This window comes from Dermacentor variabilis, chromosome 10, assembly GCF_050947875.1.
Source record: "Dermacentor variabilis isolate Ectoservices chromosome 10, ASM5094787v1, whole genome shotgun sequence".
NCBI classification, from domain to species: Eukaryota; Metazoa; Arthropoda; class Arachnida; order Ixodida; family Ixodidae; genus Dermacentor; species Dermacentor variabilis.
The window spans coordinates 88264366-88292281 of record NC_134577.1 but is presented as its reverse complement, the minus strand read 5'-3'; the positions used below and the strand labels follow the sequence as shown (position 1 = coordinate 88292281).

The following is a 27916-nucleotide window of genomic DNA, read 5'->3' as shown; positions in this document are numbered from 1 at the left end:
TGCAGGCGTTTAGTATCTTCGACATTTAAATTTTACTTTTGTTATAAATAAGAATAAAATCAACATTTTGCAAAACCTTCCTCGCTTAGAAGGCCGCAGTTTCGCATCTGCGAAATGCAACTGCTATGGCGCCGAGTACAAAAATGCTAAGCGACCGCGCGTAGACGAAGCGAGCGTGTGTGCTGAGCGTCTGAATTGCGCTGAATTACCGCAGCTCCGGCTGACCAGATCTCCAATCCGCGGCGCAGCTTCATCGCGCCAACACGATCAGCTGCGACCAACCGATGTCCGGCGGCTGGTCAACGGCCGTGTTCGGCGGCCAACTGTGGGCCGCCCGGACGTCCGACGAAGGCCGCTGCCTGGTGCGCTCCTTCCTAGCTCGGGGCCAAGGCGATGCCTACGAGGCCGTGCCGAGTACGGGAGAGCTCGTCGTGAGTGCGCCCGGCCGCAGGCGCGATTGCGAGCTGACAAGCGTGTCTTGCTGGTTGAGCGGGCTCGAGACGCTCGTGCTCCGTGCCGGGAACGCAGTGTACAGTTGGGACGAGGAGAGCGGCACGATCACTGCTGCAGCCAGAGAGGTGGCAGCCGACGCCTCGCAATGCACCGTGCTCGACGGTCCGACGTTGGCCCAGCTAACGCCTGGCCGCTTGCTGCTCGAGCCTCTGCCGCTAAGTGAGTCAAACAGCCAGGGGTCGCGAGAACCGGTGCATGTGAAAGCCATTGTGAAGCGATATCGCTACCTTAAATTGCTGGGCGAAGTTCGTGTAAATCCAGAAAACGTTACTATTTACTTAGTGCAATCAATAAATCACGGCAACTTCTCGCTTTATATTTCTCAGTTACGAGATCTACAGGGGCGATAAAAGTGCGCGTACAAGTCAACTCTGGTTATCAGAGCACGGCGTTAGAGCAAGAACTCGTTCACAGACGCCTACTGCTATATGAATACCACAACTTTAATACAGGAATATATATCGCTGCCGACAGCTAGATGCCGTGAGAAACTTATAAAGATTTTCTGTATTGTTTGCAATCAGTGTGAATGCCCCCCAGTGCTTAAGAAATGTCCTAAAGGTTCCTCCATGGCACTTTTTCTTTTTTTGACAGCAACCTTGAATTCATGAGTGAATAGATTATACGTGCTATGCTGGAAACTGCAAATCTTTTTTCTATCATGATTTAACACAGCGAACATCTTGTTTCGTTGGTTCGTGCCAGTTGACGTGAAAATGTGGGCTGTTAAAATATGCTGACTTCCTTTTCTATGTTTGTTTCCAACCACACCAGGAGATACACATGGGCTTACTTTTGAAAACCGTTGTGTCATCTTCATTGCCATGGTAGGAGATTGCTTGATATTAACAATGCACTTAATTTGCAATACCAAATTTAGGCTGAACGGCAGCTGTTCACATTATATAACAGATGCTGTTGAAGCAAACGTGGGCAGGGCACATCAGTACTTGTACGTGCGAAACTGATGAACCAGTTTTGGAGGAGTGCGTGAAAGAAGCATGTGAAACTTTTCGTGCATCTGGAATGACACAGGCAGGCTGGAATCCATCTATCCTGTCAGATGAAGTAACTGATGCATTATTGCAGTAACCGGATAGATACAAGTTGTGGAGATATGGTTTTAAACAACAGCTAGAGAACAGTATGGAGCAGAAAGATCAACATGGAGTCCATGTTGCAACACAAGTTTCTGCTTCTATTGCTATCGACACTCCACAACAATAGCATAAAGAAGTTCAACCAGGCCTGTTCATTATGCTACATTTTTAAAATAAACTTTTCTGCAACATCAGCTCAGGCAACCCCAGCCTGCATTAAGAGCAAAGCGTGTGATCCCATTGATATGCTCTCTCTCTCTGTCTCTCTCTCTCTTTTAGAGTAGGGAGGTTGCTTTTTCATCCTGAAACAATAAAGGGCACCTAGATTAGATAATACTGGACAATGTTTTACTGTTCTAATGATGGTGAACTATAATTCACTTTGCGCATTTGCAGCGGGAGGCCCTTCTGTCACGATAGCCTTGGAAGAACAAAAGTCTGTCCAAGCCATCTTGTCTGGTACCAGCTGCCAGGTAGCGATCACTGGAGAGCCCTGTGGGCCACACTGGGTTCTTCTCTGTGTCCTGGCACTAAGGGAAGGCGCGTGCTTTGTCGTGGCTTCTGGCACTCGGACAAACCAACTGGCGACGAACTTGTTCCTGGGCTCTTTATACGAAAACTCCCATCTTACCGCTTGCCTTGTCACACTACCTTCAGGACACAGTGATGCACCGGTCACGTCCTGGGACCAGCTCAAGACAGTGTTTCGTGATAATGTGACCGTTGCGTGCACTGCATCTGGTTCAGTGCTGGTGATTGAATCCGGCTGTCCCCGTTACCGGTGCCAGCTGCCTTCTGTGGATGTTGCACGACTGCAAGGGAGCTTCTTTTGCAGCAGCCTGGACTACATGCTCATCTGGTTCCACTCCGGTGGTGGAGCAGTGATTTGCCAGGATGCGAGTGGGCGGTTCCAGGTGAGACACGCATGCTGCGCGAAATAGTAAACATCTAGGCAGCCTGGTAGCATGGTCATACTCATAAGCTCCACTTGTCCGGATCTTAAATGTACACTAAAGAGAATCAGTAAATTGGTTTAGACTGATAAAGTGCTCTTTTAAATCTATATGTATAGCTTTGATTTTGTGGTAAGAGCTGATAGAGGCCCAAGTTCTTTTTCTTACATATATATAAATTTTTTTTTAATTTTAAGCCATAACCTCATCATTGGTACGCTATTGCGACATCACAAATTTCAAAGTATTTTTTCGTATTTGGGCCATTGTGGTGCAGTACAAGTTCCCAGAACTTTCTAAGTTAATTAGGCTTAGTAATCTTGCTAAGCTAAACAGCAGGCGGTGTAAAAATGGGCCACATCACAGCAAGCCGGTTCAGAAACTTTAATGTGGTATGGCCACCAGTCTTTCCATTTTTTGCATCTTCTTTAGCTTTTGAGACTTCCCTCACAGTGAAAGGAGGTTCTTTGCTGTTGTAAGAAAGGTATAGTCTACTAATGCAGCCAAACTTATCTTTGTGTGATTAGCATTCTTGGGATGCTAACCCCACTTTGGCGTGCTGCTACTAGCCACTGTTGCATGATGACTTGGGCCTCTGGGGAAGTGTGCCTATTCTCGGTTAATGCCACAAACAGGGTGCGCTCCTGAATAGACAAGCAGAGCAAGAGGCAAGAAGCGTAAAGAAGTCTGCAACAGGAAGGAGCCGACTTTGGGGAAAGAACTGAAGTGAACAAACTGGGAAATGAGCGTGCAATAAAGTGATACTAAAGAGAAAAATAATTTCTTCTGCATTATTAAATTACCCATCTACAATACCGAAAAAGAAATGAAACACTCTTACCATTAGAACGAAGACACCTGGTAAGCAAGAAAAGACGCAAGAACAAAAGGCGGGTGGTGACGGCCACTTGAAGTTTCTGCGCCAGCTCACCGTGATGTCATAGATCGTAATGGCATCTGCTAGGGCCTAGTTAATTCTTCATCGGTAAAGATCGACTACATTGTGTAGTCGAAAAATGAATATGACAAGTTTCAGGAAGTTTTACTGAGCCAAGTCGGCCCCAAATACAGAAGAAAAAAAATTGTTTGAAATCCATGACATACACTGACATACATGCGGTGAGGGTCCAGCGCGAAATAAAAAAAAAATTTAACCCTGACCTTCATTTTCCTTTCTAATAATCAACCTATTATGACAAAACTAACGACAACAGAGTTTCTGAAAAAATTTTTATCGGTCTAAACCGGTTTCACTTTAGTGTCCCTCTGAGCAAGACTGCTTCTTCTTGCCTCTTATTCTGCATGAGCATGCACTGAGAAAGCAGCATTCAACAGTGAAGTCAGCAACAGAAAAATCGAGCAGACGGCTACAGAGAAGTGCATAAATGTATGTGCCTTGAGTGCCAGTGTACTTAGGAAAGGGTAAACTAGTCAGGTGAGAACCATTATCCATGTCAAGAGCACTCCAGACAGGCTGAATGGATGGTGCCATTTTGGTGGCAGCTTTGGTTCCACCACAGCCCTCTTCATTATTTTTTTAACTTATCCAATGCTGGGCGGAATCTAACCCACATCACAAGGGTTCCTCAAGGACAGCAACGCATTAGCAGGCTGCACCACAAATGCACTGGGTGTGTCCCGCTTATAAATGAACGCCTTTCGTGCCAACGATTTAGCGAGCTGTGCCACAAGAGCACTGGGTGTGAGCCACTCTTCAATGAACCTCTCGCCAAATTGGGTCACTGAGTGTGTGCCACTGAGTGTGCGGCAAGCGAGGTAACAATTTTCAGCGTTCACATGCACCGGTGCACCTTGCATTTTGAAAGCCAAGCTTCGAGGCGGCGGCGCTAGATGACGCCATGTGTTCTTACGGAAGTGCAAAAGAGGAGTGCCGCTGCAGTACATGCCCATACATAACTTGTTTCAACGGTGGAAATACATTGTGTCGCTATATTGATTCAATGCTAAGTGCATTACTGTCGACAGTAATTGCGAGATGGGTTCCGCCACTTTCTTTCTTTTTTTTTTTTTTTTTAAGCAAAGCTTTCTTTGGGCTCTTCCTTCAACATTTTCACTGCTGCTGTCTCGCACGCCACATCGCGAGGTGGTTCAGAGCATGTATGCACATGGCAGGAGCACAGCAGAGAGCAAAGGTGACACGAGAAACTTGTTTGCACCTTTCTATTATGCCGCCAGAATGCCCTATGGAGCTCCCTGGACATCGCTACGATGCCCTCTAGACAGCTGTAATTATCCGTGACCTGACGCAAAAGCACTGCAGAAACTGCAGCACTTCCCTTTGTACTAAATGCACAATAGTCCAGAGGGGAGCTAGATAGAATAGTAGAGAGGACATAAAGAGAGCAGGTGGGTATAACCAATAGTCGCAAAACGAGGGAACAAGAGCTTTGACACTCTTCACTCACATACATGGCAGAAGAGGGAAAAGGCGAGACAATGAAACACTAAAGCCCCTCCATCCACAAGTCACCGCCACTTTTGTTGGTCAGCGAAAACATGTATTCAGGTGCTTTAGGAAATACTGCTACTAAACACTGCAGTAGTCGAGAACAAGCAGGATAAGTTTTAAGCATGGAAAGCTTCGCTTACACCGATTCTCACAGTGCGTGGGGACCACGGAATTTTTAAAACGATTTTGTCCGCATGTCTCCGCACTTTTCATTTCCCAGCAGTGTGCAGCGATCGCTATGGTGAGAGGTCACGCACTGCTTTATTCACCAAACACAAATACGCCCAATAACCTAGTGCACATCACCTGAATTATGACCTTGTGCCTATGGTGCTTGGCTGGAAGACTCGGGGAGGTAGTAAGCAACAGCCTGCTGCCGCTGGATGGTGGGATCCCTTGTACATGCCAGTGTGCCTTAGTTAAAGGGTGCGCTGGTCAGGTCAGAAACCCTATCAGTGCAGATTCGATGGATGGCGTCATTTCGGTGGCAGCTTTGGTTCAATCGCTGCCTCTTTTTGCTCGTCAAGCATTCCTGGCGAAAGATTGACTGCTATCTAGAAAGCTGCTATCAAAGTGCACCTGCAAATTAGGTGCAGGTAGGTTGAGAACTAAACGAATCATATTCTATTGTTGTGTATTTTTCAGAGTCCTGTGACAGTGCTCGAGTAGCACAGAAGGCATAGTTCTAAGAAGCAGAAAAAAATATTTCTGTAGAATCATTGCTGTGCCAAAGGTTTGCTGGCGTGCTTACGTTTGTGTCTGCTTCCATTTCTCAGAATGTCTTTAGTGCCAGAAAGCTGCCTCGGTCTAGCCGTTTCGTTGCCTCCCCCGCTGCTTGATTATATAGTTGTGTTAGTTGGCTCAGCTAATCAGCATTGCAATTTCATTTTTGTTGTCGGTCATTGTTGACCTGGAGTTTCATTAACCACCATGGTAATACACGAATTTTTGTAACATTTGGCCTGGCTTTATCAATAAAGCATACTGTAGCTTCTTGTACTGTTCCTCGTTACTTAGCTGTGTTGTGTGCTAGGAACACAGTTTCCTTAGAGCAGTTGAGTGTTTAATGGTCAACAGCTTGTTCAGTGTTGTAATCTTCAGTGGATAAACAAGTGTCACCGCTTTTGAGTATACATGCCACTAGAGTTAGGTGTCATTTGGGCAGTACAACTCATTGTGGCTTAATATCTTTTCTATTTTAAGCAGGTATTTATTCTTATATTTAAGAAACATTATGGTATGAGCTAGAGTAAATGATCGTGATCATTGCCATGCATTCAATTTGCAATGACACACAAGGTTGAATTTTTTTAAATCTAGAAAGTTGTCCGGAGCCAAAGGCTTTGGTTGATACAAATCCATGTAACCATCATTCTCATGATAAAATAAGTGCTGCTCTTGAAGCTCGCATGTAGACACTGGTGCCAAATTATAGTTTTAAACTCTACGCTGTTGATCATGTAATTACCGTATTTATTCGCGTATAACCCGCACCAAAATGTGAAAAAACGCGTTTAAAAAGTGGGGGTGCGGGTTATCTGCGAATTTTTTCCTTGGGAGGGGGGGGGGGTCGGCTTCACCGCAATGTGCGGCGGCCTCCCCGTGTAGTCCGCCATCCCCATCGTCATCGACGCTTGTCAAGCCGATGAAGGGCCAACGAAAGGCCAGCATTGTTGAGCCTCGCGTTAGGCGCTGTTTAGTGTACTTACCCCAGTTTGCACTGTTTGCCTGCTTTGTTTTGGCATCATGAGTGCGACTCGACGGCAGTGTTTCACAGCGAAAGAGAAGCTAAAGATTATAGCCGCTGCCGAAGAAATCGGCAACAGAGCTGCTGCAAGACAGCATGACGTCGACGAGTCGTGCATTCGCGACTGGAGGAAGAAAAAAGAGAGTCTCGAAGCAACGAACCGGAACAGGCGAGCGTTTCGGGGTCCGAAGACTGGCGCGTACCCCCACCTCGAGACGCAGCTTGCGAAGTTCATTGAGGAGCAGAGAAGTCGTGGCCACGCTGTTTCGACTGAGATGGCGCAAATGGAAGCCCTGAAGTTGGCCCGGGAATTGAACATTCCACGTGAGTTTCGTGCAAGCCGTGGATGGCTTCAGCGCTTCATGCGAAGACATGGATTTTCTATGCGGCGGCGAACAACCATGTGCCAGCGGCTTCCTGAAGCCTACGAGGAAAAGTTGAACTTTCAACGATATGTGATCGCACTTCGGAAGGAGCACAGCTATTTGCTGTCTCAGGTGGGAAATGCTGATCAAACACCTGTGTACTTTGAGATGCCGATGGACACGACCATGGAAAAAAAGGGCTCCAAATCAGTCGGCGTGCTGACCGGCGGAAATGCCAAGCTGCGCTGCACAGTCATGCTATGCGCTTTGGCTGACGGCACGAAACTGCGCCCGTATGTGATTTTCAAACGCAAGACGCTACCTAGCATTCCACTGCCCCCAGGAATCGTTGTGCGTGCGGAAGAAAATTCGTGGATGAACAGTGGCCTAGTCGGTGACTGGCTTCGAGTAATCTGGGAGCGAAGACCAGGTGCCTTGCTGGCACGCCGGTCGATGCTCGTACTAGATTCCTTCAGAGGCCACTGCACTGATGCGGTGAAGGCTCGCCTTGCCGAGACCAGCACCGACCTCGTCATAATACCTGGCGGCATGACGTCCATGCTACAGCCACTCGACGTGTGCCTGAACAAGCCGTTCAAGGCACACGTGAAGCGGCTGTATGCCCAGTGGATGGCCGACGGCATGTACGCCCTCACACCGACGGGACGCGTGCGAAGGCCTGATATTCCATTGCTGTGCCAGTGGATCGTGGATGCGTGGAAAGCGATACCGGCCGATTTGGTGCGCAAAAGCTTTAAAAAATGTGCGATCAGTAATAGTCTGGATGGTTCCGAGGACGACTACGTCTTTGAGAGTGGCGATGAAGCCTCGGATGGCAGTAGTGAGAGCGGCGTCGATTAAGAATCGGATAACCAGTGACGTGGTGGCGGTCGTTTGAATAAATGTTCTGAAAACGAAATGATCACCGAGTGTGAGTTGCATCTTTCTAGCGCTCATTTTTTTTTTTTTCAGGTAAACGTGCGGGTTATACGCGAGTTTTTTTTTTTTTTTTTTCCGCCGAGTTCAAAGTTAGGGGTGCGGGTTATACGCAGGGGCGGGTTATACGCGGGTAAATACGGTATGCTGGTCCATCTTACAGCCTCTTTGTGAACGAGGCTGCATGTCTTGATTTCAGTTGGGTGACTGCATCAAACCTGGCCCCGAGATTTCCTGCGGGGACCTGTTGGGCCTAGGCAGCGAGCAGGTTGTGGCATGGGAGCCAGCAAGTAGCCGCATCCGCTGCCTGCAGCCAAGTCAGTTTGCAGTGCAAGACGAAAGAGAGGAGGGAGCCACCGCTGCCAGTGGCCAGGCCTCTCAAGTCCTAGTCGACCTATTGCAGCACTACTCGGGCGTGAGTGGCCTTTACGGTCGTACAATGACTGGAGCACTTGGGTCTATTTTATTTTAAAGCAGTAGCCTTTTTTTAGCTACTTCAGCCACTTTGGATGGTAGGACAATCTCGCACAATGAACAGTGGCACATATGCAGTGACCCTAGTTATCTACAAGCTTGGGCCACTAGGTACATATGTGCCGGCTGCTGCCTTGTCGAGCAGACGACACGGGCCACTCGGTATCTGCCCGAATAGACAACTTCCACACTGTGTACGTGATATTGGTATGTGCCAATTTCGGCCAATCTCCCAGAATGGGCCCACCGAGGTGAGACAAGGTGAATGCAGCCCTAAATATATTAAAGGGTTAATCGAGCGAAAAGACGATTCCAACTGTGTGAGTAAATTGCCCTTCCACAATGCGAGCAAAGCCGCTATTACAGCAAGAAGGCGTTTCGTTCACCAAAAAGAGATGCGAGAGAGAAAGACAGGTGGTGAGGCCACCTTGAAATTCCAGCACCAGCTCCCTGTGAAGTAATGTATTTTGACGCTGTCTGCTTGGGCCTAGTTAAATTTTTATCGGTGACCATGGACTACATTGTATTCAATGACAGCCAAGGATTGAAGAACTTGGGAAGTTCGAAGAACCTGTACTGAACCACAATGGCCAGAATGCGAAAACATACTTCGCACTCTGCGACGCCAAGGGTTTAAACACAAAAAACAGAAATGCAGCTTTGACTGTCATTTTCTGTTCTAATAATCACACCATTACTGCAAAATCAACGATAGGAGGGACCTTCAAGAATACCTAATCAATCTAAACAAATTCATTGTTTCTTTTTGATGTTCCCTTAAAGTGATGGCACCTCATCTGCAACAGACACCTCAGCGTTAAACACGGCTGCTTGATGGATAGCCATTGCAAAAAAGTTTCAACCACGATACCAGGGATAGTGGGGGCTGCTCCGGAGCTTCAGCTGGGGTGCAGCATTTACAAGATGTGCTGTGTTGTATTAGAATCCGGCATTGTAGTCGGCAGTGAGATTACTACTTCGTGTGTCTGTGATGTGCCCATAAGGTTTCATGAGCCACGGCTGTCACAGGAATATGGAGCAGGTTACACAGGAAAGCTATCACTGACTTTTGACAATCATCTTCGATAGATTGTGCCACAATTTTTGCTTCTTACAATGTTACTGCAATGAAATTTTAGATCTAGATTCAAATAGTGCAGGTACAAAACAGCCTCCATGCAAACATTTACATTTGATATGCGAGTGAATGCATCATGAGAAGGTCACGAAAGTAGACATTTTTGATACCTTAACCAGGAAAAAATGCCGCCATGTAGCCTATCTTCAAAACCGGTAGGGGCCTGCATATAACACCTTCTTCTACACGTGTTCTACATAAGGAAAAACACCTGGTTAATACAGAAGTCAAGATGGTGGCTGACAGATGGAAGCCTACGGTGGGATAGATGTTTAATAAATAGGGATATAAACAGGTGCCTCATATATGCTAGCCAGCATTTTATTGTAGTACCAAGTACACATGGCTGCTGCAGCTAAAACACTGGTTGAGCTGATTTCCACTCACATTTTGTCCATAGGTAGCGTGTTGAAATTGGCAGTGTGGCGTAACGAAACAAAAACGAGAAAGAAATTATATTTTCAACCAGAAGGAAAATGTAACCAAAACGTTTTTTATTATTTTGTTTTGGAGTGAAACTGAAATATTTTTATCGGTTTTCGTTTCAACGGGAAAGTCAGCAATCTGAAACCACCGACATCAAGCAGGCAGCATCAGCATTAGCGCATATCTCGGGGCTCCGCAGTAGCACGCATCTCAGACAGGAATAGTGCGAGCGATAGCCAGTCGAGCACTCCACTAATCTAAGCCTGCTGCTCAGTTCTGTCGGCATTGTAGCAAAACCCAGGGCTTTCACACTGAAGAGCTTATCGTTTTGTTTTCTACGGGTACAACATTTTGTTACCGAAGCTTTATTGTTCACTTATCTTTGTTTCAGTTCGTTTTATCGGAACAGTGGTCTCGCATTTTGCCGAGTACACTCAATGACGTGCTGCTTCTGAAATCATGCTCAGTGCCTTGACTCAAGGCTCTGAGCGGGATCTCAGAATTCTTAGTTGATTTTTTGAGTAAAGTAAAAACTATGTTTTGATCGTTACTTTGCTTTAAAAATTTTTGCATGCAAGCCAAAACCTTTATGAACAGTTACAAATCATTTCTCTTTTTTGAGTGTGTGTGTATTTACAGAACCAGAATGGGGAACATTTTTCGGTGGAATGAAACTAAGATCAGAACGGAAAAAACTTGGTTCCGACATCCTGGCAGTTAGTCCAGTTTAATACCACGCTTGCGACCATTACTTGACTGTTTTGTTCTCAGCTAAAGTGCATGCCATCTGTAGTGATGCCACTGCAGTGTAGTTTCATTTCGCTTTCAACGCACAGGCGAGCCAGGCAGCACTTGAAAAGCTCAGAAGAGCACGGGAGCAGGCAGAGCTGCTTTTGCACGAGACCACTCGGCCGTCATTGTCCGCTGACAGCAGCCCTGTCAGCAACACAGCACTCCTTCCAGTGCTTCCATTGGAGCAGAAGCCAGTGGAAGAAGTGGAACAAGCAGCACAAGTGCCGGAAGAAGCCAAACTGCTGGATTCCTGGACTCACGTCTGGGGTCGTCGTCTGCTGCTGGGATTCCGCTTCAGCCGACTACCTGGCATGTAAGTCTCGGCTAAAACTTTTATACGAACGCCTAAAGGACTTGGAGAAGAATGACTTTGTGCCAGACAGCCACTAGGTGGTTATAGTATGGCATTTTCGCCATCTGCCTAGATGCGCTCAAAGTGGCTATGGCCTGCTACATGCATGTCTTCAGAAGCTTTATGCTGCTGAGCACAAGCTCAGACTCAAGCAGTCAGGGCCACATTCAGTCGGGGCCAGAATGCAAAAAACACCCTTGTATCTAGTGTGTTTGAAGTTAGTCTGTTGACCTTCAAGGGACACTAAATTAAAACATTAAGTTGAGTCCTTTCGGTAGCTTAATTGTACCTAGAAGTCTGTCATCGTTTTATGGCTGCCAGTATATGACTTTGTTGGGTAGAAAACTGCCACCGAATGTCCTACTGCCGCCCCTCAATTTGAATCAACCGTTCCATAACTGAGCCCATGACGTAACCTTCACGTCACCACTTCTGCCGCTATCTGTGAATCAGCCACTCCTGCTCCCTCAATTTGTGTCGACGGCATTCCTTGAACCTCCCGCTCTGGCTCCGTTTCCCCAGCTAGTGGATTGCTGGCACCATCCAGGGCCCTGATGTCGCACCATGCATCAAGCGAGGAAGGTTCTGTGCTCCACAACAGCTGGGGCCACTCTGACTTTCCATTTTCATCATTTTCTCGAATAGAAAAGCTCTGTTATCGTTATGAGTGATGAATTTGTTATTGTAGAAGCTTAATGTTTCGATCTAACTCAATATTTTCCTTTAGTGTCCCTTTCTCTATGGCACTCTCATATCCCACTAGTACACTCAAGACAAAAAAAAAATGTCCTCACTCTGTCAGTCGCAGCTTGTACTGGCTGCCGCAGTGTACTTGAGCGCAGATTGATGTGTCTAAAATGTCGGCTATAGGAATCGTGTATCAGCTGTTTTGATAGTCAAGTACTATGTTGATGTACCCAACTGTTGGTGCATAGCAGCCTCCAAACTTTTTCTTTTTTTCTTTCCCATACTTCACCGAGAGAGTGCTTCCAAGCACTCTGAGCTGGGGGACGTATTCTGCGACAATCCCTTTCGGCGATACTATCGCATTCGCGTGACGTAGTGCTCAACCAGCCAACTGGCGCATGCCTGAAGGCTGAAGCAATAGTGTCGCCGAAAGTGATCACCGCAGAATACGATTCTTGGAATGAGCCAGTCGAATGTGTTCCGAACACTCAATTTTGAACAGTCAAATGTAAACTGCACCGTGAGAGCATTTTGGAGTGCTTGAAAGTGACCAGTTCAATGTACCATAAATTAAATGTGCCAAGCTTGGCTACCAGAAAACTTGACGATATGAAAAGCTAGTGACAGGAGGCAGCATGCATCATAGTCAATGTAACGGGGCTGTGAGTGCAGCAACCATGACAACGCTAATCAATGTGACAAAAAACGCAATGCAGGATTTTTACTCTAGGCTAGCAGCCATCTTTACTGTTATGCTATACTTTGTAAATAGGCTCTAAATAAATATTCGCTTATCACTCTATGTGTAACATTTCAGCGAAGGTGCTTTCTTCAGTGCAAGAGGGAACTCTGCAGCAGACTTCTCCTGCACTCTTCTGCCATACCAACAGACAGAGAACCTGCTTCAACAAATCAGTCATACATGTGCAACCTCCCCTGCCACTTTTTCAGGGAGCATCAGCCACCTGCTGTGCTCGTAGTGAGCCCAGGAGTCACGTTCGGCGTCAGGACGTCACTCGAGGAGGACGCGCTGGTGGTTGGCGCCAGCTGCTGCCTTCCTAGTGGTGCTGCTGGCCCCATCACAGTCTGCGTCCTGGGAGGCACCATGCTGAGGCATCAGTGCGAAATAGATGTGCAGCAGTTACCCTGGTCCAAGCAGAGCCGGGTACCACCGCGGCTCGCCCTCTGGTCGCTTACCGCAGGGCAGCCCAGCCGCCATTTCTCCACCTCAACCACAGTATTTTGGAGGCTGTCTTCCCTGGATAACCTGACGCGTCTGTACAGCGCTTTCTACATCTGCTGCGATGGAGCCTCACCCCTCTTTCAGGCAAATGTGGAGCTGCTACCCGAAGGAGTGCTCTGCCTTCGTGCACAGTACGTTCCTAGTTCGTTTTTGCCGCACGGCATGTAGTCCTGCAGTCACCTGCTAACTTTCAGTGACCATAAATCCGCAAGCCCTGTTGGCTGCTTTCTGTAGGCTCACGCAGAAACAAATCCACAGACACTTAAGCACTTATGAGTTGTGAACGCAAAAGCATTAATGTCCATTTCAACGCCGCTGAGCGGTTTTTCGAGTTTTGTACTGCGACTAATGTACCATAGCAGTACACGCTGCCCAAGCCAGCAAGCTTGTGGTGCCAACGCCACATACCAGCGACGTTCTGCACGACGAGAAACCGAAGAAGCCGTAGCGGCCACCAAGGCCAGCATGCACGCGCAGCAGCTAAGCCCAGCGGGGGTGAGAGAGAAAGATATGGAATGTGCGCCGGCTTCTAAGAGTAAGACGGCCACAACCGCACATGCGCGTCATGCGACTGCCTTAACGACAACAAACCGTTTAGCCCCGTAGCGCCGTTTCTACGCTGCCAAGGCACACTGGTGAGATGGTGTCACAGCGCGTTTATGATGTGGCATCGCAATCAGTGGGAATTTAAGTGTCGTTTTGCTGCTACAGACGCTGGCTTTTTCGCTCAATGGGCCATCTGATGCTTTTGTATCAAAAACAATTATGCACATGCATTTCAATGGCCTTTGGTGTCAGCCTTCATCGAAAGCTAGCATGTGACTGAGGTGTAAACCAGAGAGAAGGGAGGAAGGAAAGGCAGGTAGGTTAACTAGACTTTGTCTGGTTTGCTACCCTACACATGGGGAGAGAGATGGTGAAGGGAAAGAAAGAGAGAGAAGACACAAGTCTTGATCGCACTTTCGCATACACCAAGCCAGGTGAAGCATATCTAAAGTCTGGCACTCAAGTTTGTTGCCTTGAGGTACTGTAGAAGAGCTTGAATGGCTTTCTGGGCTGATGAGCTGTGATCACAGGCTAGGCTCCCAAGACCTTTGCTTCTGTAACTTGCCTGTCGTCCAGTCTATTCAAGGCACACTGGGGAGTCGGGCGTTGTTTATCAAAGCAAGCACAGTGGCACAGGTGATGATTGATGGGTCTCTTCACACTTGTACTCAGCACACATGGGTCAGTTGGCCAGTCTAGTGCAATAGTTGTAGGAGTTAATAGAGAGTTTTAGAATTGGGGGCGCAAGGCTCTGGGCCCCCAAGCCGCGTTGCGTCGGTTGCTCTTGGGTGTAGGTGAGCAGCAGTGTTTGAGGATTGGGTCGAACGCAGACAGCGTTGGGTTGAGCGCTCGGGGCGCCGCAGTGTGGAAAATAGAAAGTTGCTTGAAAGAAAAAAACAAAAACAAAATGAACCTCTTTTCTTACAAGTGAAAACGAACAGAATGCATTTTTGAGCAAAAAGAACGAACAATAAAATGTAAGAAACTGTGTTAGTACCGGTTAGCATTACGAATTAAGTGTGCGATTCTAAGCCAAGCAAAGCCAATCGAAGCCAAGTGCTCTTAGTTGGTGTTTTCTTGTGACGCGCTGCGAAAAAACTGCGAGTTCACCCGCGTGAAATGGTGAAAATCAGTCGAAGTAAATAAAGTTTGCTCTGCGACCATCTGCTGTACGCCATCGCTGTCACCCGCGAGGGCGGCCCAAGACGGCTTGGGGGCCCACGCTTGTTTTCGATTCTTGGGTCTTGGGTTAACGTGAACGCAAGAACCCAAGACTGGCTTGGGTTCTGCGCATGCGTACTTGTGGCGCGCAATTTTCTTGGGTCCCCAAGCCGCTTGGGCCCCCAATTCTAAAACTCTCTAATGAAGGCTACTCCTACCCACAGCCAACACACCAGTATTGCGTCATGTTGTGAAATGTTTGTTGGCAGTTGCAGTTTTAGTGTTTGGTTGAAGGTGTATAATCAACTATTGGAGCTCTACAGAGTACTCTGGTGACTCAATGTGATGGTATGAGCAAGATTGCGAAGATCTCTTGTAGTGTCTAATCTTTATAAAGGTACAAGGAGTGTGGGTGCTTCCACTTGAGCAAGTCGAGTGGCATCATCGGCGAGGTGATCACCAACGATGCCACAATGTCCCGGCAGCCACTGAAAGATTTTATCATGTCCTCCTTCAGTAACACAATGGCAAATTTGATAAATTTGGGACACCAGTTAGTCGTAAACTTCACACACTTTGGAGGGCCGCTTTCGAGTCATAAAGTATTGCCCATATGCAAGTGGTGTCTTTTTTTTCCATCAATGTATTCCACAGCAATAAATTCCGCAGCAGCGCGTAGAGCAGCGAGCTCAGCACCTGTAGATGTCGTGACGTATGAAGTCTTAAACTTGATGACGACCGATCGAGATGGTATGACAATGGCACCCATCAAACTTTCCAAGACTGAACCGTCTGTGTAAACATGGATTCCATTAGCGTGCAAACTATGCAAAAGCTCCGATGTGATCTTCTTAAAGCCCCGGAGGTAAGGCTAGCCTTGTTCGCAATTCCTGGAACAGCAAAGTGCACAGGAGGCTTTTACAGGCTGGAGACTGCATTCTTGTTGTGGGCAAGTATCTCAATGACAAAGTGTCCTCGTTAGCAGGAACTGATCGGGAAAACACTGCCTTGGGTCTTTTCTCTGGCAAGTGAGTGAGATTGTGGTCAGGAACTCTGGATATATGGCGAACATGCGCCTGAAGTACGTCGACAGCTATGTAAGTCGTTATTGGGTGGTCTCTCGTTGCTACAGTCAAGTACATTGAGGTAGCCCCAGATGTGTCCGAAGGGCTTGGCCTTGAGTGCTCTCTAGGAGATGAGTGTTAGTTTTGTTAGCATTGAACAGCAATGGTGTGTTATATCGCAAGTATCCCAGAAAGTGCGTCCTGTATAGTTGAAGCATAGATGCCACGGAAGTGCCACACATTTTACCAGCAAGAACCTTTAGTATATGGGTGATAGAGGTAAGTCTCTTCTTCACGTATGAGATGTGGGGGCTCCATGAAAGGTCCCTGTCAATAATAAAACCTAGGAATCTGCATATGAAATGGTTTGGTCGTGAGTAAAAACTGGGTACCAAGCAACTGACGTGCACTTCTCCTTTGAAATGCCAAGGCCTTGAGCATGCAGGTATGACAATGTCCTGGTCACTGCTTTTTGGATTTGTGCACACAGCTGGGGACGTGTAACTGCAGTGGTCAAGATGCATATGTCATCAGCATATACAGAAAGGTTGACACTGTATGTGGCACAACCTCGGCAAGTCCAATGATTGCAAGGTTGAACAAAGTGGGGCCGAGAACCCTGCCCTGCAGTTCTAACGGTCAGCGGTTCGGTCATCCACACTTTGAACAAAGAAGGACCTCCTGAATAGATAGCTCTGAATCCGCTGAAACGTTTGTCCACCAATTCCATTATTTTCTAGGGCATCAAGAATAGCTTCGTGCATTACATTATCCCAGGCGCCTTTCACATCGAGGAAAATGTGCCACCAATATACATTTGAGGTGTTTTTCTTGTTGCATTATAGACCAGAATTTACAATGCCTGTAGGGGACAGCCATCTTTAGCCGGGAACTACAGTAACTGGCAGAAAGAATGAAATAATAACTGCGATAACACTCGGCATGTTTTTATCGCATGCTTGCCACCAGTATTCACTCGCCGTGGCTTTGTCGTCAGCTCGCCCATCATCAAATTGGCTACCCAGTGTGGGCTGCTTGGACAGGTCAAGATCGCAGAGGTCAAGATTAAGCACACCTGCTCTAAATAGGTGTGCAAGAGTAACAAACTCTGGTCTTCGGGAGACTGACATCACCTACTACATCGGCTCAGTGGCTACATTAGATCCTATCACCGAGCACAAGGTTTGATTCCCCAACTGCATTCCCACGGAAGCAGAGTGCAAAAACACTCTTGTTTTGGAAGATGGAACAGCAGGTTCCCAAACAAAAGGTGAATAGCAATTTCCTCTGGACACTGTTACAAGTCCTAGCCTTTCATCTGTAGAACAAATCACTGATTAATCTTCCCAGAACGACCCAAGGCAGTGCTTTCAGTCAGTGAGTGCTGGCATATGCAGAATACTGCGGTGGCCCAAATGACCAATTGAAGAAATTCAGTATCAACTCGGAACGGTCACACAAGGTGGTCTGCACTTTAGATGGTAGGTGCAAGTGGTCTGCACAGACGTACACTTAAGAGCCCAAACTCGTCAAAATAACACCGAAGCTCTCCACTATGACATATTTCATAGCCCGCATGTCGCTTTGATCTCCGCAACTCAACGAGGCTGCCCTCACCACAAATTTCACTGTGCCATACTACGTACTACTGGTAGTTATACAGTGAACTTTCATTAAAGAGAAGCTCAAGCAGCCAGGAAAATAGGATCTGTTTATTGGGAGTTCCATTTACCAAGAGATTGAGCTCAAGGGTGCACAAGATGCTTTTTTGAAAGGGGCAGATACTTTATTACCAACATCAGATAATAGGTGTACCAGATGTGACTGCAATGATTTTACATGCAAAGTTTCTACGTAAATGCAGCCACCGACTAGAGCTAGCAAGACAATATACTAACAGATAAAGAGTTAATTAGTTGTTCTTTTTTTAATTGCTATTTTAGTGCAGCAACCGTTTTCGAAGTCATCGATAACTTTCATGTTCATCTCCATCGTGAGTGCATTGTGTGGGTGTTACTGGGCCGCCATTGGAAGCTGTAAGCAAACTCGGAGCTCATAGACATTGCCAACGCAAAGAAACCACAGCCAGTCCCGACCACAGTAGAGTTGCACTAACCACGGCACCAACAAACACCAGCAAAAGCCGCCTTGGTGAGAATGTGGAGGGCCGGAGAGAAAGCCCGAAAAGGAAAGGCATAAACAGTGACGCCTGTCACGATGCTGCTGGTATTGGCCACTCAGTTTGTCCTTTGACAATATCTTTAGTTCCATTTACCCGGATTTAGAAAGGATGTGGTTTCATTTACAAGCGCTTTTTTTTTTTTAATTGCCTAAATAAACCAGCCAACCATAAGGCTGTTATTCCGTTTAAGCTATTTCTGTTTACAGAAATTCTACTGTAGTAACTTTTACATGCCAAGTATAGCTATGTTTTACCATTATCACAGAGTCTTTTTTTTTTTTTTTTTTTTTTTTTTTTTTTTTTTTTTTTTTTTTTACAGGCTTCATGCAGCAGTGCCGGGACAGGGTTGAAAATACGTCACTAAATCTGTTGTGCGGGGCAATGTAAGCCTGTGATAAACAATTTGTCTTGCTGTGAACTTGAAGTTGTCTTTAGGTATATTTTTTTTATCACAATACCTAAATCAATAGCAAAGTTAACCTCTACTTAGTCTACCTCACTGCAAGGACAAAGATTTTAGCAATATATGGTCATTGCTTTTATAAGGTCAGCTGTGTTTTGATCTCCCATCATCATACGACTCCACAGACTTGCAACACTCAATCCGCTGCGAAACACCCACCAAGGACATACGCCCAACAGAGTCACAGCTGTTTATGTTGTGCAATATTGCACTCTGTCTCAAAATTTGTTGGCAGGGCACTGAAGGCTGCGAGGCTCTGCATAGCATTTGGGGCTGCAGGCTAAGGCCTACTTCCGATTATAATATATATATGGTGTAGTGCATCTTTGTAGTATCACAGCTGTTTATGTGCTCAATATAGTCCCGAGGACCTCATCTTAACCAATCTCGTTTCTTGTAATTTCTGTTCAATGCAAACAGGCAGTGCACACAGTGGTGACCTATGAGAGGCAGACAAAATAATTGAGGAAGTGTCTTTATTTGTTGTCTGCAGCATTTTACTGATACTACCTTGACAAATGCGTTGTCCACTCCGCAAAGCTTTCTGGCACTCCAGTGCTAAGACAACATGCAAAAGTCGCAACGGAACATTCTTAAATGTTCACTAGGGTAAACAGAGAAACGTGCCTGGATATTTGGCTGGTGTGCTTTAGGTTCACACAGTACTGATGTAAAGGACAGCTCAGATATTTGCCAAACATTTCTTCAGTGGACACGAACTTACCTTTTCGCCTTACTTGCATTGAATCAGTTGAGACGATAGTTAAGTTTGCTGTCAGCAGAGAAGTTTCATGCCGTGCTTTGTGTTTTCGAGAGCAGACGATGTTTCTCAGCGAAGTGGCACAATGCAGTTGCTCTCTCAATAGGACGACACAAGCTGTAGCTTCCACTTCACTGTCAAGTAATTGCGAGACAGAGCATAGAACTGTGTGCTGTTGTAGCTCATGAAATAGACTGCCCTCACTGATTCTTCGTTGTGAGCTGCGCCACCTCCAATGTGTGCAGTGTGTTATGTATTCCTCATCAAGTTTCTTATTTTCATTCTAATAATCCCCTTTCCCTATGTGTGAGGTCACCAATTGGCGAATGTCTCAGTGACTTTACTGCCTTCCTTTTTTTTCTTTTTCTTCATCAGGGACGAGGATCAGCTGTCACTGTTTGAGCAGTGGCTGTGGCAGCAGTTGCCGGGCGCCAAAGAGAGCATGACGCGAGTGTGTTCGCCGGCTGTGCAAACACGGCTGGCTACCCTGCTTCGTTCCGAGGTGCAGAGTGTGCGGGCACTGCTGCACGAGCCATACGCGGAAGCCCGTCGCTCACTTCAGAACACCGAGTGGCGCACAGACTTCCTGGCACAGCTGGTCACAGACAAAACCTGACGCCTTCTGGTTCACAGTTTTGGAGCCAGCTCCTGAGCTTGCAACAGCATTGCTTGTCATGCAAACAGCTCAGCGATTCAGCAGATATCAACTGTACTCGGTGAAAACCTAAGAATTCAGTACAAACTCCACCCACACAACTATACTGCAACTGCCCTCTGTGCCTTTCCACACTCCAAAACATCAACTAGTGCTGGTAGACACTGATAACAAAAGAACTTGATCTCCACGGCGACATCACATCGATGATTGAACATGAATGGCTGGTGCATTTCCATGACGTATCCTCAAGCTGGACAGCAGTATTTTTAACTCTGCTCAAGACCTCAGGGTGAGACTGACTGTAGCACTTAGATGTGGTATCTGAATGCACCGGTCCATAATCACATGTATAACCTGCTTCAAAAATTTAAGAACAAGGTTGATAAGCAAATCATATGCAATATTTTGCCCATATTGTAAAGCAATGCTTTGCCCCGAGGGTCATAGGAATCTTTAGGTATGTTACCATTTTTCGAGGACGGCATGTGAAAATGCTTAAGTGAGCCCTCATTACCCCCCCACATGGTCAAGCGTCACATTGGGCTTGCACGTTGAGCCACCAAGTTGAAAGAAAAGGCAAGGCACTTCTCACAGATGGATGGATGGATGTTAGAAGCAGCTCCACAGAAACCTAATGGCCTCCAAGCCAAGCTTATTCCACTGGGTAAACTTGCCACCACCGAGAACAACCTACTATTCTGTTAACTTTACACGGAATTGGAATTGATTTTTGCCACGTGGTACACTCGATTTCCACACCAACCCTTGCTCTTTCGTCTACCATCAGCAGCATTACAATCGCTAGCCCAGTGCTACAGTTGTTCAAGCTTCTCCAGAAATTGATTTTCCTACAATCTGGCACAGCTACATTTAAGTTATTCTTTGAGGCTGAATCGTGTTGCTTTCTATAGCCACACAATTCTCAAGAGTGGTGAAGTGTCCACAAATAGTGCAAATTGTCGTGCAATTCCCAGCGAAGAAGTCTCGACTTTTTCCAATACTATGTGTGTCGCCAAACGTAGACAATCTCTGGGTTGGCGCACTTACCACAAACAATGGGTGATGCCCAAAACGTGGCGCCTGTGATGCGTTTCTGCTTCTGGTGCATGCAGTTACCAAAAGCATAGCCTTTAAAATCTGTTACTCAGAAGCAACCATCGCTGTGACGTGGATTTGGGCACCACTTATTATTCTTTACATTCTAATCAATAGGTGAGGCTAATCGTTTCCGTGCAACAAGCTTCCAATGACAAATAAGCTTCAAGAAACATAATTCTACACAAAGGTCTTTTTGAAACCCGAAAGACAGAGTACTACTATATACTGGCTGCAGATGCAAACTCGAATGCCATGTTTCCCCATAACATTCAAACCATAATGAGCAGCATGCCTGGAAGCTCCCATCACTGCTGCTGCTCTTGCATATGCTTGAAAACATCTACTCGTTGCAGCAGTAAGTTGGAATCTCCTGTCTAGCATGTTCTCATTGAAGAATACCTCGGCTATCTGTCCTGCTGCAATTGTTGCTCACAAATGCAATAAATGTTTGTTTGTTCGTTTTTTAACACATACATCATCCCTTGTATCCTTGATCACAAACCTCAGCGCAGTTGTCAAGCAATTATGTTTCAGCTGTGGAGCTGCGACTGCCGTGCGACATTTCCGTTGAAACCCACAACATGCACACTGCATGGTTTCACATTACCACCGCAATTTCTTTTTTGATTGCTAAACAAACTTTAGGTAGACACGTTCTTAAACCCTGAACTTTGGCCCGGTAATGCCCAACGTAGTATATACGTTACAGTGCCCAGTGCCTAAAAAATTCTAATTTAAGCACGGCAAACTCAACACATAGCCTATAGTAGTGTTTTCAATACGTTAGAGCAAGCTCGCCACTTGTTGATATTCCAGCAAACCAGTTATTATTATACCAAATTATTTTTACCTCAAATAAAATTTTGCTGTGGCTTTATTTGTTTTTACAAATGTACTTTTCATCGCCAGAAATAAAGGTCAACAATTTTTCTTCGTTTTCCTTCATGTGTAACTGTGTTTTGGGATTGCAGGGCTAACAAAGATGTTCCTGAATACTGCACTTTTGACCTGGTAGCATAGCAGCAAAGCTGTCGTCTCAAACTACAACTTGCGCGAAAAGCCCCGTAATGCAGTGCACCCCGTCACAGCTGCGCTCAAGTTGCGTGCGTAACGACGAAGAGAGCGCAGACGAGGCCAGCCAAATTGTTGATCCGATGCCCAATGTGCAGCCACTTGGCCAGCCGGATTGCCAATGCTTGTCGCGAGCTGCTCGGGTTTCCAACCGTTCCTGCTCTGTGTCTTAAAGAGCGCTACGAAGATGCGGACTAAAAGAAGAACATGTACGACGGACAAGGCGTTCCTCTTTTAGTCCCAGTCTTCTGCTGCTCTGTGTCGCTTGATTGCTTGCCTACGCTTGACGCTGCCTGCCGAGCTGCCGAATGCTCCCTTTACAATTGGTTATGGTGCTGGGTATCGATCCCCATACCTCTCGCAACAAGCTCCAACCCCACATTGTCGCACTTGGCCAAATTTCTTAGCAAAGCAGTACAACATGCAGCACAGAACAATGACAGGCAGAATAAAGTACATTTCATGGCAGCTAAAAAATGCAAATACATTTCTCTAAAGGAAGCCAAACATTGTACAGTGCGATTAAAGTGATGTGCAGTGTGGTAAAAAAACTAAGCCCAAAGATATATTAATAACAAAAACTTCTTTATTTCCATCAGTGATGAATGAAATAAAAACAAAATAGTCACTAAACCTTCAGTGGCTACATTTAATAGTCATTGAACACAACAGGTGATAAAGGAACAATAAATATTGCAACTTCTGAAAGACTCATGTCTGCATTTTTTTTTGTTACGCAACAAAAGAATGAAAAAGAAAAGCATAGGTTAACTGGACCATTTACAGCACACCAAGGCAGCCTCCCTGCACGCAGAAAACTCTTTGGCGGCAGGGGCAAGGCAAAATTCAGGTACAGTGTGGTGCCTTCCTAGCATGCCTCCTCCCCCACACCAGAGACAAGCGCACGACTACAGTAACACTCAAACAGAGATTATAATTGGTTGGCAGCTTATGGTCACAACCGGCGCCACAACAAATCTGAGAATTTATTCGCCATGGCAACCACAGCTGCAATTTCTACTGTGCAGTGAAGCTGACTACTAGGTTTTGCAGAGTCTGCTGCTTATAGATGAAAAAATAATGATGCAAGAAAATAAAGAAACGATATAGCGAAAGAAATGGCTACTGTTACCTGCTCGTAAATATGCACACTTTCTCGATCGTGCAACAGCAGTTACGAAAGTGCAAAACACCAAAACAAAGGCTACCAGATATGCCTTCGTAAATCCTGCCTTTTCTTAGCCATCATATTTTCAACTTCATTCATTGTCTCCTGTGCAGCCTCCTTGTTCAGAGCCATAAGGCGTTGCTCAAGGCGCAGGCAAAAACTGTGCACGTCGTCCCGATGTGCTTCGCCTCTTGAGCCTCCAAGCCCATAGCGCTCACTTAGACGAGCTTGCACCACGAGTCGTCTCCTTTGGCACTCTTCTCTGCACCTGAAAAGAAAATTCGTACCTAAGTGCTTACCAGTGACCTAGATACTGTGGTAAATGAGAGAAAGCAAAAAGGACAGGTTGGGAGGCCGACCGGACAGCCATTTAGTTTGCTACCCTACGCAGGGTAGAGAAACAGAGGAAGAGAGTGAACACCGACTGCACACAAGGACATGCACAGCAGAGCATCTTCTTGATTAGATGCAAGTGAACAGACGGTCATTCAGGCTGGTGCACCAAAAAAAGAAAAGAAATTGGTGAACCCCACGCACAAGTGAGAATCACTTCTGAGCGAAGTTTTCTTTGATGTTTACTGAAACATCCTCACTTTGCATGGAGCCTCAAGGCTCTTCGCTCAATCCATGCTCTGAACAGGACAACCACCAACCATAGCATCAGACACCACAAAGACAGCTTCGCTTTAAAGGTAACCTGAGCAGTAACTCTGACAACCGCAGCATTAAAACCATCCAGCTCCACAATAAATACTTGTGCTTTAAAAGATTCATAGTAATTACCTTGATAAAATTTCCGGTTGTGGCTGCACTTTCAAGGCTTGCAACCTGGAAGAGGCAGGAGCATTTTTCAACAACACATTGAGCTTGTGCTTCAGCAGCGTATTGGCACAGAAGTTCAGGCTGCACTGACTGACCGTTCAATAGGTGGCTCCTCGGTGCCTTGCTGTTCTGTGGCTTCCCCAATGGTCGCCGACTGCAACGTGCCTTCTGTCAAGTTTCTGCAGAAATAGCCCATTGTTAGGTCACAATGAACGCAACCTTCACTGGTTGTCTGCAAGTATATCGATCAAATTGTATCCCTAGCTGTGAACACGCACAGTCTAAGTAAACCAACTACAGTCATGGCACCATCTTCTGGCTGGAAACAATTTAGTACTGCTGGACTGACGAGCACAAAGGCAAGAAATTTGAACGACCGGGCAGCAGGAAGTGTTGATGACATGATTAGCCATATCGTTGATGTTTCTTGGCTGTTTATAGTGGTAAACATGTCTTTCAGCAAATGCTAGCTAAGCCAAGAACAAGTTCTGTTGACTTGAAGTCAATGCGTGCAGTTTCTCTTTTGATAACTCAAAATTTACCAGGCACAACAAATTACACATGTACATATATACCCATGCATGTATAATTCAAAAGCAAGCTTTCAAATAAAAAAGATCACTGTGACCTACCACTGAGCATTTTGATTGCATTTCATTACTGGCACATTCCACATCGTGCTGAAACCTTTTAAAACACCAGATGATGGTGTGTTTGCGTTTGAAAAGTTTCTTTTTCAGATGTACCCAACTTCATCCACCACATCAACCATCAAAGATGGAGGTGCAGGTTGCATCTTTTGTAAACTGAACTACACAATACAGGCTGCACTTGAGCTTCAATATAAAATAAAGAGAGAAAACTGTAGCTTCGTTCCTAGTTTAAATTCTAATTGCTTATATTTCTTTCTTGATGGGGACGCTTGTCTACGTGTAAATATATTGTAGACTCGTACGTCAGCTACACGTAACAATATTTATAGCTTGTAGTTAGGTGTGGACATTCAGCAACTGCAACTGCTTCCTGCAATGAAATGTGGCATCCACCTGAAAATGACACGCTACACAGAAAACCCATGCAAGTTCCTTAGAATGAATGCTTCGCATTTGAATAAAACTCCAGCCTGGTCCAAGAATTGAACCCAGTGGTGCTGCCTCTGTGGAGTTGTCACTCTGCCAACAGAGCTGGTTAGGCGAGAGTGAAATAAACCGAGAATTGGATAAGAGAATAAGTTCTGCCTAAATCAGCAAGGGAAGTCTGCAAAAGAAAACCAGAACCATCCAGGAAACGAAAAAACAAAGAAAGTCAGTGCTCACTAGGCATATTGAGTCGCATGTCCGATATTGAACTGTCGGCTGGTGATCACAAATTCTGGCAGCAAAGCGAAAAAAAAAAGTTAGCGGAAGGTGGAGTGATCGGTCAGTGAAGTTTTGTCTCTAAATAGGAATGGGGAGTGCATTACAGTTCGGCATCGGGAATTAGGCCTAGGTACACGTGCACGTGCAATTCCCATCCCAGCGGAATGGCGCCATAGAAAGGCTGCATTGATTCGCGTCTACCTGTCGTTTAATAGATCGAACGTTCTCGCTGCGCGTATAGTGCATTTTGAGCGCCAAACTGGCAAAGTACCCGCGACCAAGGCGCGCCTGAGTGCCGAAAATTAAGCGCGATCCGCGAATCGCCGTCCCAAACTAAAGCCCCTACATCGAGGCGCGGCGAAAACGTGTATGGTGCGTATTTATCCCGAACGATCGTTTTGCGTCTGGTGTGCCACCGGCAAAAAACATAGTATACCGCAGACAAAAAAAAAAAAAGAAGAAATGCCACACTACATATGAACAAAGCCAGCAAAGGAAAATGTGAAATGAGATGATACATCACTCACTCTCGGGGATTTCTGGCACGGTCCTGCTGCTGCTCCTTGAGCTGCTGAAGGAGAAGCCGCTGTCGGAGGTTCGCCAGTTTGCACTGGTAGGCTTCGCGTGACAATTGAACGTGTGACATGTTGCAGCTACACGTGTTCTGTGGCTACACCGGCTACACGACGAAGCGCGCAGCTTTATGTCACAGACCAGCTATCAGTGTTGCCAACTCAGCGTGCCGTATTATCCCTATACTGATACCCAAAATCCCTAAATTGCAAAAAAAATCCCTAAAGTTGTTATACAGTGACGTTATATATGCTTCACGGGGCCGCAGAGCTTCGTGCTCGCGTAATTATGTTCCCATCTTCATACGTCTTGTTGAATGATACAGTAAATCAGTCTCTTTTTACTCGGATCACTTTACTCGCCCGTTCCACAAATTGCACAATGGCAGTTGGGTTTCTAAAGTCGGCTTCGCCGCAACACACTTATGCCATGCGGTAAAGCATGCGAACGCCGCACACGCAGTTCTGTTTTAAAGGGCCCCTGAAACGGTTCGGACAAATTTTGTAGACGCGTAGGGCACAGCTTAAGTAGAACATTCGCACCACAATTTAAGTGAAGCGTTACGTAGTAATGGAGCTACAAGCGATTAGACGTTACCCTCCTCCCTGGCCATGCTTTTCCTCCTCAACTCCTTCGCCGAGCGAGCGGGGCTAAGCTCCGCCTTCACTGGTTCAGCGTCACGATGCGACGTCACATCGTCCACTTCCGGTTGTTTTGGAGCCCGCCCGCGCGAGACCTCTCCGCTAGCCGCTTGGCCGTCGACCCCAAGCGAGAGCTATCGAAGCAGCGTGCGTTGCAAGCATTCTGTCGTAGCGCCGAACGTGTTTTGTATTCCGGTAACCACAGGCAAGCTGGTCATTTCGGCAAATGACTGGAGGCATAAACTCAAGCTGATGAAGGAACATTAGCGTAGACGTACGTGAGCGGCCTGATCGGTCTTCACGGTCCATACACTTGTTGGCGCAGCGCTTAACCAGCCAAACAAAGCGCTAATATTGCTCTAACCAAGTGTAAAACAATTTAAACATTTATAAAAACACGTGTTGATGATTACACTCCTGCGAAAAATACGCACCAGCAGCAAAGAAGAATACACCTCGTTGCTGCTACTGTGTATGGTTGAGCTTTGTGCCACCAGGTGGCTGCACCATGCAGACCATTCATATTTGCCCTTCTGCTCATCTCATGGCTCATCCCGTTACGGCACAGTTAAGCGGCCAGACTCTGTCCCCTTGCGCTTGCGTCTGCCCTAAAACGCTATTGCGCTAGTAATCTTCCGGTGTAAAATGACGGCCACAAACGCGCAAATCCTGGCGCCGATCGCATAGCGGCAGTCTGATGCGCAGCAGGCAGTTCGCTCGTACGCTGCCTTGCAGAGGGACACGATGTCGCAGCTTGACATATTGCCAGTCGCTACGTTTGCAGTCCACAAGGCAACAAAGTCCAATCATAGAGCTCGCGAAAAGACTGCGACCGACTCTGACCGCGGAGCTCTCTTCAAAATGGAGTACGTTGTAACACAAGCAGACGACACACGCTGTGTGCCGGAAGTGCTTAAGTGTACTGAAAAATTGTTCTTGTGCATTCTCTTTATGTTACTTTCTTTTCATAAAAACAAATTAACTAACATTCCAACTATTACGAAGATAATTTGTTTACCGTAAAGTTGGAAAAATTATCGATCACGCGCCCTTGTCAGCCAATCGGATAGCTCGCCCCACTGACGTCGCATGGGTGATTTCGGTCATATGGGTAGGGGCGGCTTAAAATTCCGCCGAGCAATGCGCTGCGATCGG

The 27916-nt window shown here is 46.3% G+C and overlaps 2 protein-coding genes across 2 annotated transcripts; one reads left to right on the top strand and one right to left on the bottom strand.

The window, feature by feature from the left end:
* Positions 1-100: 100 nt before the first annotated feature.
* LOC142560789 (uncharacterized) lies at positions 101-22068 on the top strand. The gene is made up of 6 exons (XM_075673141.1): positions 101-672; positions 2010-2527; positions 8284-8499; positions 10959-11227; positions 12905-13327; positions 19748-22068. Exons 1-6 carry the CDS (start codon positions 285-287, stop codon positions 19986-19988), a joined length of 2055 nt encoding a protein of 684 aa, XP_075529256.1. The 5' UTR covers positions 101-284; the 3' UTR covers positions 19989-22068.
* On the bottom strand, positions 20515-26587 carry LOC142560792 (uncharacterized). Its single transcript, XM_075673145.1, has 4 exons — positions 26075-26587; positions 24285-24368; positions 24151-24195; positions 20515-23635 (listed from the first exon to the last, which is right to left on the bottom strand). Exons 1-4 carry the CDS (start codon positions 26191-26193, stop codon positions 23404-23406), a joined length of 480 nt encoding a protein of 159 aa, XP_075529260.1. The 5' UTR covers positions 26194-26587; the 3' UTR covers positions 20515-23403.
* Between the last annotated feature and the right edge of the window lie 1329 nt (positions 26588-27916).